Below are 16863 nucleotides of genomic sequence, written 5' to 3'. Positions count from 1 at the left end.
ATATCGGCGTAGATCTAGTTACAGTGCGTGATCGTTCAGAACATATATACATAAGATTTTTTTGAGGTGCTAGCTATTTAGAGGTCGCATTAATCAGGGAGAAAGACGCAGTATTATCTCTGACGATGTTTACGAGGATAGATATCTTCTCTTCAACCTCGTGGTGATAGCGGACGCCGCCGTGAAATTTTAAAGGTCGTATTATCGACGGACATCACTGCACTACTCTCTTACCTCCTTTATGATGATAGACACTTCTCTTCAACCTCGTGGTGATAGCGGACCCCGCTTCTTTTATATTTGTTCTTGGTTATCAAAAGTTAATTTCTGAAGATAGTAATAAATTGATTTGAAAACTTTACCTCCCCACAGCATTTTAATAACATGTTCCGAATCATCGCGCGTGCTTGCGACTTCTATTACATTTTAATTGCACTTGCGCCTTTAAGATGATGCATTTTATTTAAGGCATTTGCTGGCTGAAAACGAAACTAGAATTTCAATTTCATTTTATTTGCCCAGCGTGTTTGTCCCATTGAAGACACCGTTAGAAAAAAAATCGCATCGAAATAAAAAAAAATCGCCAAAAATCCAAAACCCGAGTGATTTCGAACGCGACCCGAGTGATTTCGAACGCGAACGCGACCCGAGTGATTATAATAAGCCTCCTGGTTGGTTTGCAAATGAGGAGACTGATGATGTCATCCACTCAATAGTTCTTTTGTATTTCATTATATGAAATATTCTAATTTTCTCCTCATTGTCAAGTGAAACAAATATTAATTCCTCCCTGAACATGTGGAACTGGCATTGTTTTAATACTATATGGTTCAGTCAAGTTGGTCCTTATTGTCAAATCTTTAAAAAATGTAATATTGTATAATTCAAAAAGTACACAACAAAAGAAATAGTGAGTACGGGGCATCATCGTCTGTCTCATTTGCATGTCATTAAATTGTGCATAACTGCATGTTTTGTAAAAAAAAAAATAAAAGAAACTTTAAAATGCCATAACTTTCTTATTTAACATCAAATTTTGATGAAATTTTTAGCATTATGCTAGTTTGAATTTTCTCTATCTATTCAAATCAACATCTTTCTTGGGTGGACTTGACTTACACGTAATAGTCCCGATATAATCAGGCCTATATAGGCACATAAAAAACTGACCATCTCATTTTTTACGTTCGACGTCCAGAAATATCCACCGTTCCTTCGCGAGGGGTATGCGTAAAGGAAGGTAACGAAATGATTATGATTATCCACCCGCTGTCAGCAAGAAAAGATTGCCGTGTTCAAAATTAAAATAACGCTATGCTTTTTATCCCGTCCCGATTGCATTGCGTCATTTCCGTAATAAACATAATCAATCAGTTATCAATCAATCAATAAACGAGAATTCCTCTCAGCATTGCCATTGAATATAGATTTGCGCATACACACACTTTCAAGAATTGCACATCACCACATATTGACTAAAATAACTAACAGTGGAAGACTATCAATTACATTTGAAAAAAACAACAACAATCAAACGAGATTATTCGATGCAATGAATAAAATATAAGGCGCAATAATATAACTCGTGGCAAGATGCAGACTTATAATGGTTCACCATTTGAAAGGAATACCGTATATGGCGCATTCAAACTTGTTTATTTAAGTGAACCTTAACATTTCTCATGGGTCAAACTTTGCCAAAAGCTAACAAATGGCTTGTGCATTAACCACGATGCGGAAGCGAAGCCAACCCGTCGCGTGCAAACATTGGTAGGCCCTACCATGGACCTATGAAGAGATGGACATTCATCGCTTAGATAATGAATTCACTAACAGGTGACTGTAATTGTCATCTGAATAACATTCTCTTCATACTAGTCTTCTTTGGTCCTATGATCGTGACCGTGGGAAGGGACTGAAGCAGTTAGCGATTGGACATTTATATTTCACAAATTATATGCGCAGTTGATAACAAGTTCCATGTGTTTTATTTGGGGAAATGTCTGCATATTTTAATATAGAGGCAATATTGTGATTGATTGTTTAACATTTAAAATTCAATTTTCCCAATTTTCTCCATAATATTCCAGATATACGTGGCACATAACATGTATAGATGGTGTATCTCTCAATGTTATTGAAGTCCTTATTTGTGAGCGGTAGTTAGCGGATCGAATAATATCATATTTCATATCATAAAAATCGTTTGCTTCTCAAGTTTGCTGCTCCATGAAGCATGTTGACTGAAAGGCACATGCTGAAACAGGGTATCAGCCAATAAAAATCAAGACCAGGAAACTGTTCCGTCTTTGAGTGATCTGATACCCTTGGTAGTCATGGTAATTTCTATTGTTACAACACCTGTATGTTCCATTAAGATGCGCATAACCAGGTGACAGTGGCTATCATTGGATCAAAGAAATGCTCGCGTTAATCGTCCATCTTTTCATAGGTCCATGGCCCTACTAAACATGCTCTCATTAAAACCCCTCTCAGTACATTTAAAACGAGAATGCTTCGTAATTTCCCATTTTTGATCGCACTACACCAATGAGCAAAGGTATTTTTTCCGTTGTCTATTCAACCTATACCTCGCGTTAAGAATGAACAGTTTTGTGACCTAGGATTGCACGATTAATGAGTAGCCTGATCTATAATAGACCAGTTCGTAGTTACTTCATGGACAATTTTGGTCAAATGACCTTTCATTTCTTTCATTGAGATAGGCAGATTTCAAATCAAGATATTATGTAAGGATGCCTTACATAGCAGGTTGAAGAAATTGAATAGACCAGGTGACTAGAATAGCACACCATTGAACACTCTATGAAGGCATTTGTTGCATTTCTACTTTGAATGCATATTAGAGCATGTTGTACAATGAACTTGGCAAACTGTGAAATACCAGTCGTTCGTGTACGCATTGTTTTTTGTGGATGTAAATAAAAAAACACAATTCAAAAGAATATATGAATAATCAAGACATCAAAGATAGTGCTTATCTCATTAAATTTTAAACCACCATGTCACTTTAGTATAAATTGAACTTCCTCTGATCATGCGCAGAGTGGAACTACGAACTGGCTTATTCTTTATATTGTGTCAACACTGTATCAGATTATCAGAGTCACGAGCAGTGTCCCACTACTTTTGATATGGGGGGCGTCGTGGTCTAGTCACACGTCCCTCTGATTGAAAGACGAGAGTCGTAACCACTAGACTCTAGTGGTTACGACTCTCGCCTTTCAATCAGAGGGTCGTGGGTTCGAATACCAGCCATGGCGTGTTTTATTTCTGCAAGAAATATACCCACATTGTGCTGCCCTCAACCCAGGTGAGGTGAATGGATACCCGGTAGGATTTATTGCTTAAATGCTTTAGCGCCTATATGGCGGCTCAGCTACAGCTAAAGCGCAGTTGAGTATATGCAATTACAGTAGATGCGCTATATAAATGGACCATATTATTATTATTATTATTCAGTATTACTAAACCTACTGAATTGCTGCACATATGATCTCTTGTCTGAAAATGATAAGGCTTATATAAAATATCTATTACATTATTAGAATACAGAAACAGAGGTCTGTAAATACTTACAAGTGATTAATAAACCACTTTTCATCTGGGTTTTAAACTTCTTAAGCAAAGTGTAACAAGATTCATTGTTCTAAATCAACCGGACGATCTTGTGATAAATATATAAAGTCATATTGAGTAAGTTTTTGCTGCCACTGAATGCACGAAGTAAAGAGCAAAATAACATGGACACACACAAATGTTTCATCATCTACCAACAAATATTGCAACACACTTTTAAAAAATAAATGTATTTTTCATGTGGTATAAATATATTTTGTTCATAATAAATATTGCTAGTTAGGTCTTCCATTTACATTTTGTAAGTGGTAATCACATCGATCAAAACACCCCTGCTTTTCGATTGTTCCGCTAAATCGTTTTTGGGTGAGGTAATTGGTTTCTATAAACCGGGGAATATTCTATTCCATTTCACGGGGATGGAATAAAATCAATTCAAAGAATGCTCTAGAAAACACGATTATATCATTAAAATAATTCCAAAATATATATGTACACCTGACTATCTTCTTTAAAATACATATTTACAATTACAACTGTACAATTTGGTGTCACAATTTGCACGATAATGGAAATTGATTCCAATAAAAATAGCGATAAAAATAGGTGCAAGACCTAAACGTTGTACACCTTGTCAAAAAGATGACACATATCTTTGGTGATGCGAGTTTTAAGAAATAAAAACTCGCACGTAAGATTTTGGACAATTGTCCCCATTTTAAACCTTTCTTAACCATGTTGAAACCAAACAGGATAAATGTTACATTTGCTACTTATGTACTGTATCAGATAACAATGTCACGTTCTATGAATTGATTTTCAAGAACTTTTGTTTTGATTTTTGTATCCACACAAAAAGTTGTGTATTCATAAAAACAAGCTAATTGAACCATGTATTGAACACGCTATAATATCCAACTGTTTTTCTGCTCATCAGCGAATCATTGCAAAAAATACTCTTGACGACCCATTCTGCACGTTAAATAAAACATTTTTGGATCATTGACGTATCTTGGCGAACATCTAGGTACTTTTTCCATGAAAACACAGTGGCGCGACCGCGTTCAAGAGCAGCTTGCCAGACCTGGATCGAATCACAAAGGTTGCGAGACCAACACGAGTAAAAAAGTTGTAACCACGTTTCAATGAATAAAATGTAAATAAAACGGTGCGTTGTGGCCCAGTGGATTAGTCTCCGGACTTTGAAACAGAGGGTTGTGGGTTCGAATCCCAGCCATAACGTAATTTCCTTCGACAAGAAATTTATCCACATTGTGCTGCACTCGACCCAGGAGAGGTGAATGGGTACCCGGTAGGATTTATTCCTTGAACGCTTTATTAAACTCTCTATTAATATGGCGGCTCAGCTACGGCAGGGGTAATAATATGATACCAAGTATCAAAGCACAGTTGAGTATATGCATAGTAACTGCGCTATATAAATGGACATATTATTATTACTAAGCCTGCAAGTACGACCACGTATTTTACTTTTTAATGGTTGCTCGCCAGAAGGAAGCTTCCATCTCTGACGTCACAGTCGGATGGTTTCGTACTCATGGGCAGAATACCGCAACCAAAGAAAAAAAGTTTATTTCAGTTTTCCAAATGCTTCGAGATACTGGAACGGATAATAACCACTTTTGCGCCCGGTCCTCATTTGACTCCAACCATTATCCTCAGGGGACATCTGAATCACAACCTACGGAGGGATAAAACGTAAAATAATAATGAGAAATATTGATAGACTCTTGGTAAATAAAACGTAGTGCAAATTTTGGGATTTTTTCTTTAATAAAAAGCTATTCAACTTCTAAAGAAAAAACAAGCACACCGAAAGATGGTGTTGATTTTTGGGAATGAAATGATTGTATTGCTATTAGTTTCTTCCCGAATAAAAAAAAATTGTTTTATTTCTAAGGAAAAGAAACAAAGAAGTTCACTTCAATATAGGCACTACCATGCGACGAACGCAGAGGTCGTCAACACTACAAAGCGTTGACGCCCTCTACGTTCGTTGGCACTACTGTAACGGGTAAGGTTTCCAGCGTTAATCTTCCCCCTACCTGTCCCTTCCGCAGCGTAAGCCCATCCTCCTTCTCGTTGGATGCCTTGAAGCTATGTATTACTACCATTACTCTCTCCCAGGGTTGGAGGAAGGTCACGCAGAATGCTGGAAAATATCCAAACCGACCATCACAATCTCCCTGGGAAATAAATTAATGATAATAATGAATACAATCATTAATGATGATGATGATAATAACAAAATCTAACGGAGTGTATATATCACAGAAAGTAACTACTCTGCCTCTATGCGCTTCAGAGTATAAAGAAAAAAAAAACCGTAATTACTGAGTTCACTTTGTTGTATTGAGGTACTAAAGCGTCAGAATATCTTTGTTATAACGACTGAATACATGAATGTTTATTAATCGGAGAAATTTTCAAGTTTAAATTTATTATTTATTTATTGGTATATATGCACATAAAAATTGACCAGCAGCACAAGCTGAAAGGGCCAATTTACAAAAATTCATGAAGTACAATATACAGATATAACAAATCAAATGAATAAAAACGTATTACAGTATTCTATATCAAAACTTAGATCCAATTAAAGGATGTATCTCATAAATAGAAGATTGAGAGAGAGAGAAATAAGCAAAGGGGAAGAGGGAGAGAAAAGAAGACGAAGAGAGAGAGAGAGAAATGAGAGTAATGGAAAGAAAGAGAGGGAGAGAGGGTGTATGTCCTCAAAATAGAATGAGAAAATTGAGTGACGTAGAGAGAAAAACAGAAAGTGGTGAAGAAGAGGAGAGTGACATGGAGAACATAGAAGACAAAATATTGTCAATTATGATTGACACTACATATCCTATATGAGATACAAAATGAAATTCATATAGTACACTTTGCACCTTAAAAGATAAGAATTGGAATTCTAATTAATGTGCCTGAACAGAGGAACTGCAGTGTGAAGCAACTTTTACCAACACATTGTAACACATTATGAGTATGAGTTCCTCTTGAGAAACATGTCTTGGAAGGCAAATATCAGGAGAACAAGTTAAGATGACGGCCGCCTGTACAATTCTTTATCATGACGACAGTGATGATTACGACAATAAACGTTATAATTCATTTACTAATTTGATGTTTAGTCAAAATCTTTTGCTAAATTCATAAACGTAGCATCGGAAGAAACGATATTTCATAATTTCAGCGCCAAATAGGTGGTAAAAATCTTATTGAAAATTCGCGTAAATGTAAAACTGTCTAAACTATGAAAACAATTCTTTGCAATTTGGTGATGAGTGCGCGTCATTATTAGGTAGCCTCTTTTTCATCCAATGGAATGCGTGTCATTAGGTAGCCTCTTTTCCATCCATTGAAATGCCCGTCATTAGGTAGCCTCTTTTCCATCAAATGGGATCTCTTCACCCCTCTTCTCTGTTGCATTAACTCTGATAGCATCGACCCCTACAAAGTAATTGTACAACATATTTACCTTCCACCAATCAGATCCCTCGTCCTCGGCTACTCGAACTTTCTGGCCAGCCCTGGAATAAGAAAATAGGAATATGCAATAAATCATAATATACCAACCGATATAGGAACAAATAGCATGAAATTACCCATTGAGCATAGTAATAGCTAAAATTACCAAAATTATCATGTGCGCCCCCTCTTTTTCAAAATCCTTGATCCACCTATGTGAAACTAAATAAAGATATCACTTTCATTGGAGTATATTGTGCTGTCCCTGGTAAAAATGTTTACTTGAAGCAAATTATTTTCTATCTAAATTGAAAAAAAAATCGATAAAAAACAGGGTTTTTTTAATTGAAATCTTGCGAATCTTGTACATTTTGACTTATGTTAATAAAATGCATACTTGATTTTCCACATTATGTAACGGTTTAAAGAAACAAATTATGAAAATTTGAGGAGGAAAAGGAGATTAAAATAAGGCTTTAGTTGTGTATCTGTGTGGGTAAAGAGAAATATACATCACACATTTTATACCCATTTCTATAGAAATATAAAAACAGCTTCTTACTTCAGTGATAGGTCGTCCCGGAGCATGCCTTCAAAGTCATATAGACACACATACTCCCTCCCCGGCGCAGGGCTCGTCGATGCATCCTAATGAAAATAAAATACAAAGAATGTTAGTCTTGACAGTAAAAGATTCCAAGAATATTGCTCGACTCCTCGTGACTAAACAAAATAACCTAGTATTAAAATTTACTTGTGTGTATGTGTGTAGCAAATCGAGACAGGTGATAAAGAAAAGTTACTATACTGGTTATGAATACTACACGGTATATATATATATATATATATATATATATATATATATATATATAAAGTTTCCACCTGAACGTTACATGCTAGCTTTGCAACTTCTATTAATTTACATTAAAAAAAAAATCCCCTTTCTTAATTCAATTTCGTGTGTAAACATTTGTCACCTTTTTACATTCTGAATTGTGCAATGGTAATTAGAACTCACAAGCGTTACAATAAATACGAATGGGTCAAATAAGAAACCTTGAGGAACACTGCTAGAAATAGGACAAACTCAAAAGACTAGTATCATTATACCATTGAAAATGTACATTATCCCCAAAACACGAATTTTAATCTAATGTAAAAAAAAAAAAAATTACAGAACAAATGTTACATTATTACTATGTTTCTAACATGCAGATTAACCAAAATTTTGTTGTTAGAAACAATTAATATCATCGTTATTGTTTGAAAATAAATACACACTACCTTACTACGCTCATTACAATCGTGATATAGAATAAAACATTTATAAATTTATATTGGTAAGATTGATCATTAATTTCTACCATACTATGAAACGATTGTGGTCGATATAACCACTCTAATACTAACAAGGTTAGTTCTTATTTTCATGCGAGTTCGTCTCCTCTTATTGTCTTTAAGCATTCATGGGATTCCTACGTACAAATTATTTAACATACGCTTCCAATATGACCAATGTTGATATCCTATCAAACATACAAAACTGTTCTTAAATACTTTAGACGAAACAGGGCTGGAAAAAATATTGTGACCAGTTTTTCGTAAAAGCTTTTCACTTACTGTTGATCAAAACCAATCTAGAACAAGTTACATTTTGAAAAGCTGTTTACTGAACACCAAATAGGTGGTCAAAGTTTCGACCAGAAATTGGACACAATTTTTTTGTGGCACTCATGTTGATCAAAAGTTTCGCATGTTTAATAGAATACCAGCGATGGTTAAATATTTGTCATATTTTATAGTGTACATGCACAACCTGGGTGAGGGTTGTGTGTGATTTTGTGAGATAATGATAGTGAGAGGAGGGATCTATTCCATTCTAAAAACAATCAAACCATCGTACCACAATATATCGAAATGTTAGTTTACAGTTACATGTTAGCATAGTACATCATAATTCATAAGATGTTACTCCATAAGTAATCTATAGCAAGTGAATTCATATGAAAATAAAGTGCGACATTATGACGATCGAAAAGTGATTATGAATGATGATGAAGTTAATAGCAAAAGACTATGATAATAACAACGGTGATATTCGTGGTAACAGTGATATTCATTTGAAAAATGATAACGAAAAAAAAAGAAAATAGTAATAAGGACTGTTGATAATACAAATAGTGTTAAGTATGATGATGAAAGCGCGAAAATGTAATTGTGCCTGGACGTAATGATGTGTGTTTGCCAATGCCATAGTGTATACGTTATGTTTCGCACAATAATAAATCACACTCGTGTTATAAACGAGAGAGAGTTTTCTAATCATTTGCTATCTCAATGCATAACAGTAAATTTATCATTATTTTGTTTACCACTCGCTTTTGTGTAGTATTTATTATTATTATTATTATTATTTTTTTTTAAATTAATAATATTGTAAATACGTGTTATCATCAATGTGTCATTATATATATATGTCATATTATTTATCATGTTACTTTGACTGGACCTCTAGGAAGAACAGAGCCATTATATCAATGGCTCTGAATAGAGTGATCCATCCGTATATTTTTATGTGCATGTTTATATATTTATATTTGATATAATATCTTGTGAAATGTATTTTATTGTGATTTTTATACGGTAAATAAAACCAAACCAAACCAAAAAAAAAAAAAGCATGTTGGTTAAGTCAGTAAAGTTAGTAGCACGTACCACGCAATTATTCATGCAATAATAAAGCATAAATACAAGAAATCATAGTCTTAAACTGAGAGACAAGAGCATTCAGTACAAAAAAATGGTTCATGTAGATCTACATGCTCACAATCTTGGCTGAATTGAATAAAAAAAAGTAGGCCTATCGAATCCATTACTGGAATTGTCCCCAAAAATGTATTCCTAAAAATCAAACAGGTGGAAAAGCCAATTGATCAACGCGCTACTTTGCATTTATAATCATTTGTCCTTTTACACATCGTTTGTATAGCACAATGTATTGGGTAAATTCTGTCTTGACAATAGCCCGAGGTATAAACAACTTTTACCCGCCAATTCAAGCCATATTGGAAATTTTTGGTAAAGTTCGTTACAAGTAAAATAACGATGTGTTTCATTTCCAATTAGCTTAATAGAGGAGGGGGGGGGGGGCTTGAATATGATAGATTTGAGTCACATTTCTTAGCCAAAAGAAACAAACACAATAAATCCGCCTACATTCGTCATTCTTCTTCTTGCATACACCACATTCAGCCAAGGTTGCGTGGTATACATACCAATAAATGCGGATAGGATTTATAACCGTGCAAAGTAAAACAAAAATATTGCCGATATATACACATAACAACGGAATGGACAAAATATAATATGTTCTCTTTGAGGTCACCTTACAACACTTGACTGAACTTGAAATAACGCGACCAGAATATTTTTGCCGGGTTGGAAGGGTGGACGTAAACCGCACATTCATGACGTCAGAGGCAGAAGAGGAGTGACGTGGGGGATTCTATGGTAGCGCAAAGGGGGAAATCATTCTCAAAGTCAAAATTATTCTCGAGGGAAATGGGTCAATGCAAAAAATAAATACATTAATTACCAAATAGTTTCACACCAAATCTGATGATTTTCAACCTTTCTTTACGGGGAAAGGGGAGATAATTATCATATAATAGGGACGAGGTCTTCAGGATGAAATCTGGGAGAAATAAAATATATAGCTATGGGAAACGAAGGGCAACAATTCAGCTTTCAGATAAATCAACTCTTAATATAAATTTTCGTAGAATGTATGACGTACATCAGTAATATACCTCAATGAACCATTACAATTCTATTTTGTTTTGAAACAAATGATCATTGCTATGCAGCATCAAGTTTACTGAATATACAGGAAGAAATGTGAAAATGCGAACACTTAAGAAGTTCATAGAACAAAAAGTAAACCACTTTGCTACACCCATATTGCAAATTCACGGCAAAAGAAGGAAAGAGGTGAAAAAATATCACTGCAAACTTGGAAAAAAAATTACTCAATTGAGAAGAAAATGCTCCATAAGATTATTGATCTACAATGGCAAAATGTCAGTATATGACATACAGGTACACAGAGTATACTATCTATACACTTTATATAAAACAAGTGGTAAAGATACATATTAATTCGTTATTTGTGTATTTATTTATCTATTAATTATTATTATACTTATCATTATCAATAACAATATCTTTTAAATTTTGTTTTATCATATACATATATCCTTTCTAGCTAATTGCTCAAACTTTTTACTTAGACATGTTAAAGATAATAAGGTAAAAAAATAAGCTACCATGTCCCTGAAGGAAGGCATCTATGCATTTCGAGTAAAATTTTGTTTAATAGATGAATAATCTGAAGACTGAGTGACATAAATTTGGCGAAGCTTTATCGGTGAAAAAGTTCGATACTTAAAAAATTTAGTCTCTATAGAGATAGAGATAAAAGTCATTCTGAAAGATATGTGTAAACAAGAATACGAAGAATATTGCATTGTGTCCATCATACTTACGTTCTCAATAGGAGGTGGCGGTTCGCTCTTTCGACCATTTGTGCTTGATTTGTGTGCTGAAAAGGAATAATGGCCATAACGTTGTGTTTCACTTGATATTGGCTTATATGAATTAATTTGTTTCGATCAAAGAGAGTGTAAAGAAACATCAGAGTGATAAATGAACATGGGCGATTTATTTCAAGTAAACTAAACTTGCAATGATCGATACAGGAATATTGTGTTGCACAAACACCGACGTGCTATGCATTTTGCGCAGAGTTTCAATGTCAAGGAACTCCGCACTCTCATCTCATATTAAAGTCCACATCTGACTAACACAAACGAAACGTATCCATATCAGAATTTGGAAGACAGACATTCCATCAACTTCAGAACATTTCCCGTAAATAAATTATTTCTTTCCAATTTCACAAATCTTATCACCGTTCCTCTCTCATCTGAGTCAGAGTCAGAGAACTTGTGAATATAGCGCTCTTATTTTTTTCCTCGTGAACTCTTCCTCTCAATATTACTAAGACCAGCCCTTTTCTTGATATCATCAAACCTAGTGCTTGAACCCCATTCAGGTTCACCCTTATACCGATTAGACCTTCTAGCAAGATTTTATTCGACACTACTGTGATGTTCTATTCTGGACTTTAATTAGTTCTATTTTGTTGCCTAATTAATAGCATTCTGCGGAAACCCCACTTCCAAAAATATGTATTTTTCTATACGTAATAGATATTCGATATTTTTAGAAATTAAATTGATATTTCATTAGATTCTCACATGGTTCGGTATCAAAGGACATGCTCTTCCCGTAAGACTGCAGAATCTTCCTTCTTGATTCCTCTCCTGCTTGGTTTGGGCTGATGGCCGACCGGACACGAGGGCGCCCCACATAGGTGGGTGTGGGAGTAGAATGGGCGGTGGGGGCGGCAGACGGTAAAATAAAAACACGATTTTCCCGAGTTTGGTTAATATCATGGAGGGGGGAGGAAAAGTGACGACCGAGACTACCAAACTGCGCTACGGATCTATGGGGGTAAAGGATTGTCAAGGTGGGCGGTAGTGTCCGGTGGAACATGGGAGTATGAGGGTGTGGGTGCATGAAGGTTGATGGGTGAGTTCGATGGAGCGTGGGTGTGGGAGCATTATAGCGGATGCAGTAAGGGTGTGGGCGGGGTGCATTAATTTTCAGGAAGGGTTGGTGTGTGAGGGGATGGTGGATGCAATGAGGGTAAGGGCATTGTGCATTATGGTTGATGGGTGTTTTTCGATGGAGCGTGTGTGTGTAAGCGAGGGGAGGGTGTAAGCGAGGGGCGTGTTGGTGTGTAAGGGGTAAAATGGATGCAGTGAGGGTGTCGGTTGGATTCAGGAGGTGCAATGAGGTAAAGTGCGGTGTGGATTTTTTTAAGGTAAGAGTTTACATTGATAGCAAGAAAGGACAACGTTTTGACAACTTAACGACATGTGGGATAGAGTGTAACAGTATCAATAGTAAGTTATGAAAGTATTAGTGTGGGAGAAGAGGTATGCAATCGAAATGGAGGACAGAATAAAACATGCAAATAACAACATAACGAGAAAAAAAAGTATATCTAACAGAACGTGTGCCAGCATAAAATCATGCGGATGTAATACAAAGATATGGTAAGAAACAGATAAGGACATGCAGGTGACAGTGTATTACAATATAGGGACATGCGGGTGGCATTTTGTAAAAATATAAGGACATGCATTTTGCAAGTTGGGAATATATAAGGACATGCGGGTGTGACAATATAAGAACATGTGACGGTATGTGGCAGTGTAACAACATGCGTGTGACAGTAAAAGAACATGCATGTGACAGTGTATGACACCATACGGACGTGAATGTAAGAATGTGTGACAACAAACGGAGAAACATGTGGTATTTTGTGACAATAAGAACATGTACATGCACGTGACATTGCTAAGAACATGCATGTGACGTTGATATAGTGGTAGTATGGTAAAAAAACAAATACATGCAGTGTTTTTTTGTTCGTTTTTTTAGGTCGATTTAATACCAAGAATTCCGATTCCGATTTTAAAGTCATAAAAAAGTTTAATCGCAATAGAATGAATCGTTAAAAAGCGAAAATAAAAGGAATAAAAAAACATAAAATAAATTATCATGGGTATTAATACGCATTGTCATATAAGATGAATTTCATGATAGGGAAATATATTTATTTAATTGTTTATCAAATTTCACATCGGTTCAGTAGTAGGCAAAATTAATAATTCTCAATTTTGATAGTATTTTGTATAAAATATTTTTAGTCGGTCAAATGTCGGCATAATCATCGTTTATCGACAATGAATATAGATTAATTCATATATCAAAGATGAAATAAAGGAATAAAAGTGAAAAAAAATAATTGCATTTCAGAAACAGATTCATATGCATGCCATAAGAAGAAAAGAAGGGGAATAGGGTAAGCAGAATATTAAGTTAGTGCAGTGACTTTTGGTCCAAACGTGTTAGATAGGTTAAATATTATTTGTGGCAAATATATATTGAGAATAAAAACACAATTTTCATGTATATCAAATAACAATAATAATGAATAGATGACATAATTCACCTTTAATTACATACAAAAGTTGTTTAATTTTAAATACAGAACAAAAATTGTTGAAATTATGTTATCAACATCATTATTGTTTATTAGAACATCGCGATATTAATGTAAAACAATTTAGGTAGGATGAAATGGAGAGGAAGTAAAGGAAAAAATATAATTAGCTCTGAAATCATTTAATATTTGGACATTTCAATGAAGAAAAAAAAAAGCGTTGTAAAATGGAAACATAGATGTATTTAAAAAAATAAAGCCTATTGTGACAAATTAAGTTCCCTTGTTACTAAATGAGGCACACTACATACAACGTTTTATGTGTCATATTTGTAAAACACCTAATCGTATATTGTTGTCTTTGACCGATAATGAATATTGCTACTAAGTAGTACTCTCAAATATCAACGGAGTGGTGATATTTTTCTCATTACTTGTAAATTCGATCAAAAGACAACTTTTAGAATGAACTGAATGATGGTAATTGAATAATTATTTGTCAATAATAATAATAATAATAATAATAATAATAATATAGGTATATTTACCCAGGGTAGCCACTTCAGTTCCGAAAACTGTTCTCCCAGCGGACCCTGCTATTATTACCCGGCTAAGCTAGGCTACCTATTCGGTGCACACAGCTTTTTGAGGAATGACTTCCTGCCGGTACCCATTTACCTCACCTGGGTCGAGTGCAGCACACTGTGGATGAATTCCTTGCTGAAGGAAATTACGCCATGGCTGGGATTTGAACCCACGACCCTCTGTTTCAAAGTCCGGAGACTAATCCACTGGGCCACGACGCTCCACGTCAAGTGTGCCAAAGAGGAACCATTACTAACCTATGCGGTGCTGACTTTGGCGTTCCCGATCTCCGCGTCGGCGAATCGGGTGCTAACAGGAAATTACCCTCGTTGTTAGCAGGTGACGCCTGTTGCGGTTTGGACTTAGAGGGCGTCCCTTTCGGACTCCCTGAAGACATCGTTGATGATACTGACCCTCGACGGGCCATGTCGGTAGTGGACCCTGATAAACTAGCAGCACACTTGATCGTGTGGTAGATGGGATCAACTGGTTCTGTAGGAGGGGGGGGGGGAGTAAAAAAAGAATCAAAGGTTTGTTTATACGAAGGTTTAAGAGTCCGAAAATGAAATAAGATTCGTGATTACGAAAGATATTCATGAACTTTATAAACCTTTCTTAATTTTCTGACTACCGAAATCTTTTTTTGTTTTGGAATAAAAAACCTTCGTATCAATTATTTTCCGGACTTTCAAAGCATCGGAATATCAAACAATCTGAGCATTTGTACCTTCGCATAAACGAATCTTTGGTATAACAAACTGTAGCTATTAGTGAGCGCCCTCGAGTTTCTTACCCTCTCTTATTGTTCCTTTGACATCACTTAAACTTCTTGTATCAAGATCAGTCGTGCTCTTCTGTCTACGGAGCATCTTTCGCTTGTCAGGCTTTCAAGTTAAGAGAAAAGTTATTGGTAAAAATTGTTTTATTGTTATTTCATGGAAAGAAGGAATCAATAATTTCGCGTACATACCTTCATTACAGATATGCCACAACGGGGATGGGGATACACTTTTGGAATATCTAATTGAAGTAAGCTGGTGACATTTATCTTTATGAAACGATTGGCTGAAATTCATCACGTGCTCAGTCATCATTTAATAATAGCAAACGGGCAAATGTGATAATGACTGGTACTGATGACTTGTTCTATTGAGGGGTCATAGTTATGAAAAGTGCATAAAGTACATGACTGAAATAAGGAATAAGATAAAAAAAGATGTGATAATCTGTTTAGTACAAGCTATCAAGCAATTGAAAACTTGACGATTAAATGCAAAAGAATCATATTAAAGGGATATTTGCTCTGGAAAGCTTTTGTAAATGTTATTTGATGGAGGTATACGTAGATTTTTTTTAAACTTTTGGTTCCCACATTTTATTTACATAACCAATGCTATTAAAGTCACACCAACGAAACCGACTCCAGGTATGTCAATGGTAATTATGCAATAGCGAGTTTCTCAATTGTGATGAGGACGGATTGTAGAACAATTTAAATATTTAGAAAATCCCGTCGAATCCCACGAACAGATTAGAGGTCATCGTCAAAAATTGTTGAACCGGGACAGCAGATCGTCCTAATATTTGGAGCTGATGAAAAATTGCAAATATGTCGTTTGTCCCTGGAGTCGGTTACGCATGCATGTAGCAGAATGCACTGCAAATGTTATTTCTCTACAAGAAGGAAAAACAGGTAAAAAAATCGATATATGTTGTCATGCACTGACCGAAATAGGAATTTAGCACCAACATTTTTAAGGAAAACTACATGCTATTGGAAAACATGCCGTAACAATCAAGATAAATAGATTAAAAAAATAAAACATTGAAAGGTTGAGTATATAAGCAACTACATGAGAGAGGAATTAAAGTGTATACCGAACATTATTAAATGCAGAGATGTACAAAAATTGATCAAATTAAGACTGAAATGTTAATAAAATTTGAGTTTTGCAGGTAATCATATATCCATGTATTTAAGTGACATCAGATTCAATTCATTTCCTATTTTATTTTTATGAAATGTCATCCTTCTAATTTTG

The 16863-nt window shown here is 35.2% G+C and overlaps 1 protein-coding gene across 2 annotated transcripts in view; it reads right to left on the bottom strand.

The window, feature by feature from the left end:
* Positions 1–3831: 3831 nt before the first annotated feature.
* Positions 3832–16863, bottom strand: part of LOC129263744 (uncharacterized) — a 29032-nt gene continuing 16000 nt past the window's right edge. The window contains exons 13-21 of one of the 2 annotated variants that reach the window (XM_064101076.1): positions 15615–15705; positions 15079–15313; positions 12420–12499; positions 11646–11701; positions 10487–10606; positions 7664–7749; positions 7112–7163; positions 5667–5807; positions 3832–5302 (exon numbers count right to left, since the gene is read on the bottom strand). In XM_064101076.1, the coding sequence (XP_063957146.1) occupies positions 5192–5302; positions 5667–5807; positions 7112–7163; positions 7664–7749; positions 10487–10606; positions 11646–11701; positions 12420–12499; positions 15079–15313; positions 15615–15705 (972 nt within the window). In that variant the 3' untranslated portion in view covers positions 3832–5191. Of the gene's footprint in view, positions 5303–5666; positions 5808–7111; positions 7164–7663; positions 7750–10486; positions 10607–11645; positions 11702–12419; positions 12668–15078; positions 15314–15614; positions 15706–16863 lie in introns of both variants that reach the window. The other variant, XM_064101075.1, reaches the window with a different exon arrangement.

This window comes from Lytechinus pictus, chromosome 6 (assembly GCF_037042905.1).
Source record: "Lytechinus pictus isolate F3 Inbred chromosome 6, Lp3.0, whole genome shotgun sequence".
Lineage (NCBI taxonomy): Eukaryota > Metazoa > Echinodermata > Echinoidea > Temnopleuroida > Toxopneustidae > Lytechinus > Lytechinus pictus.
This window is presented reverse-complemented; position numbering and strand designations above follow the sequence as displayed.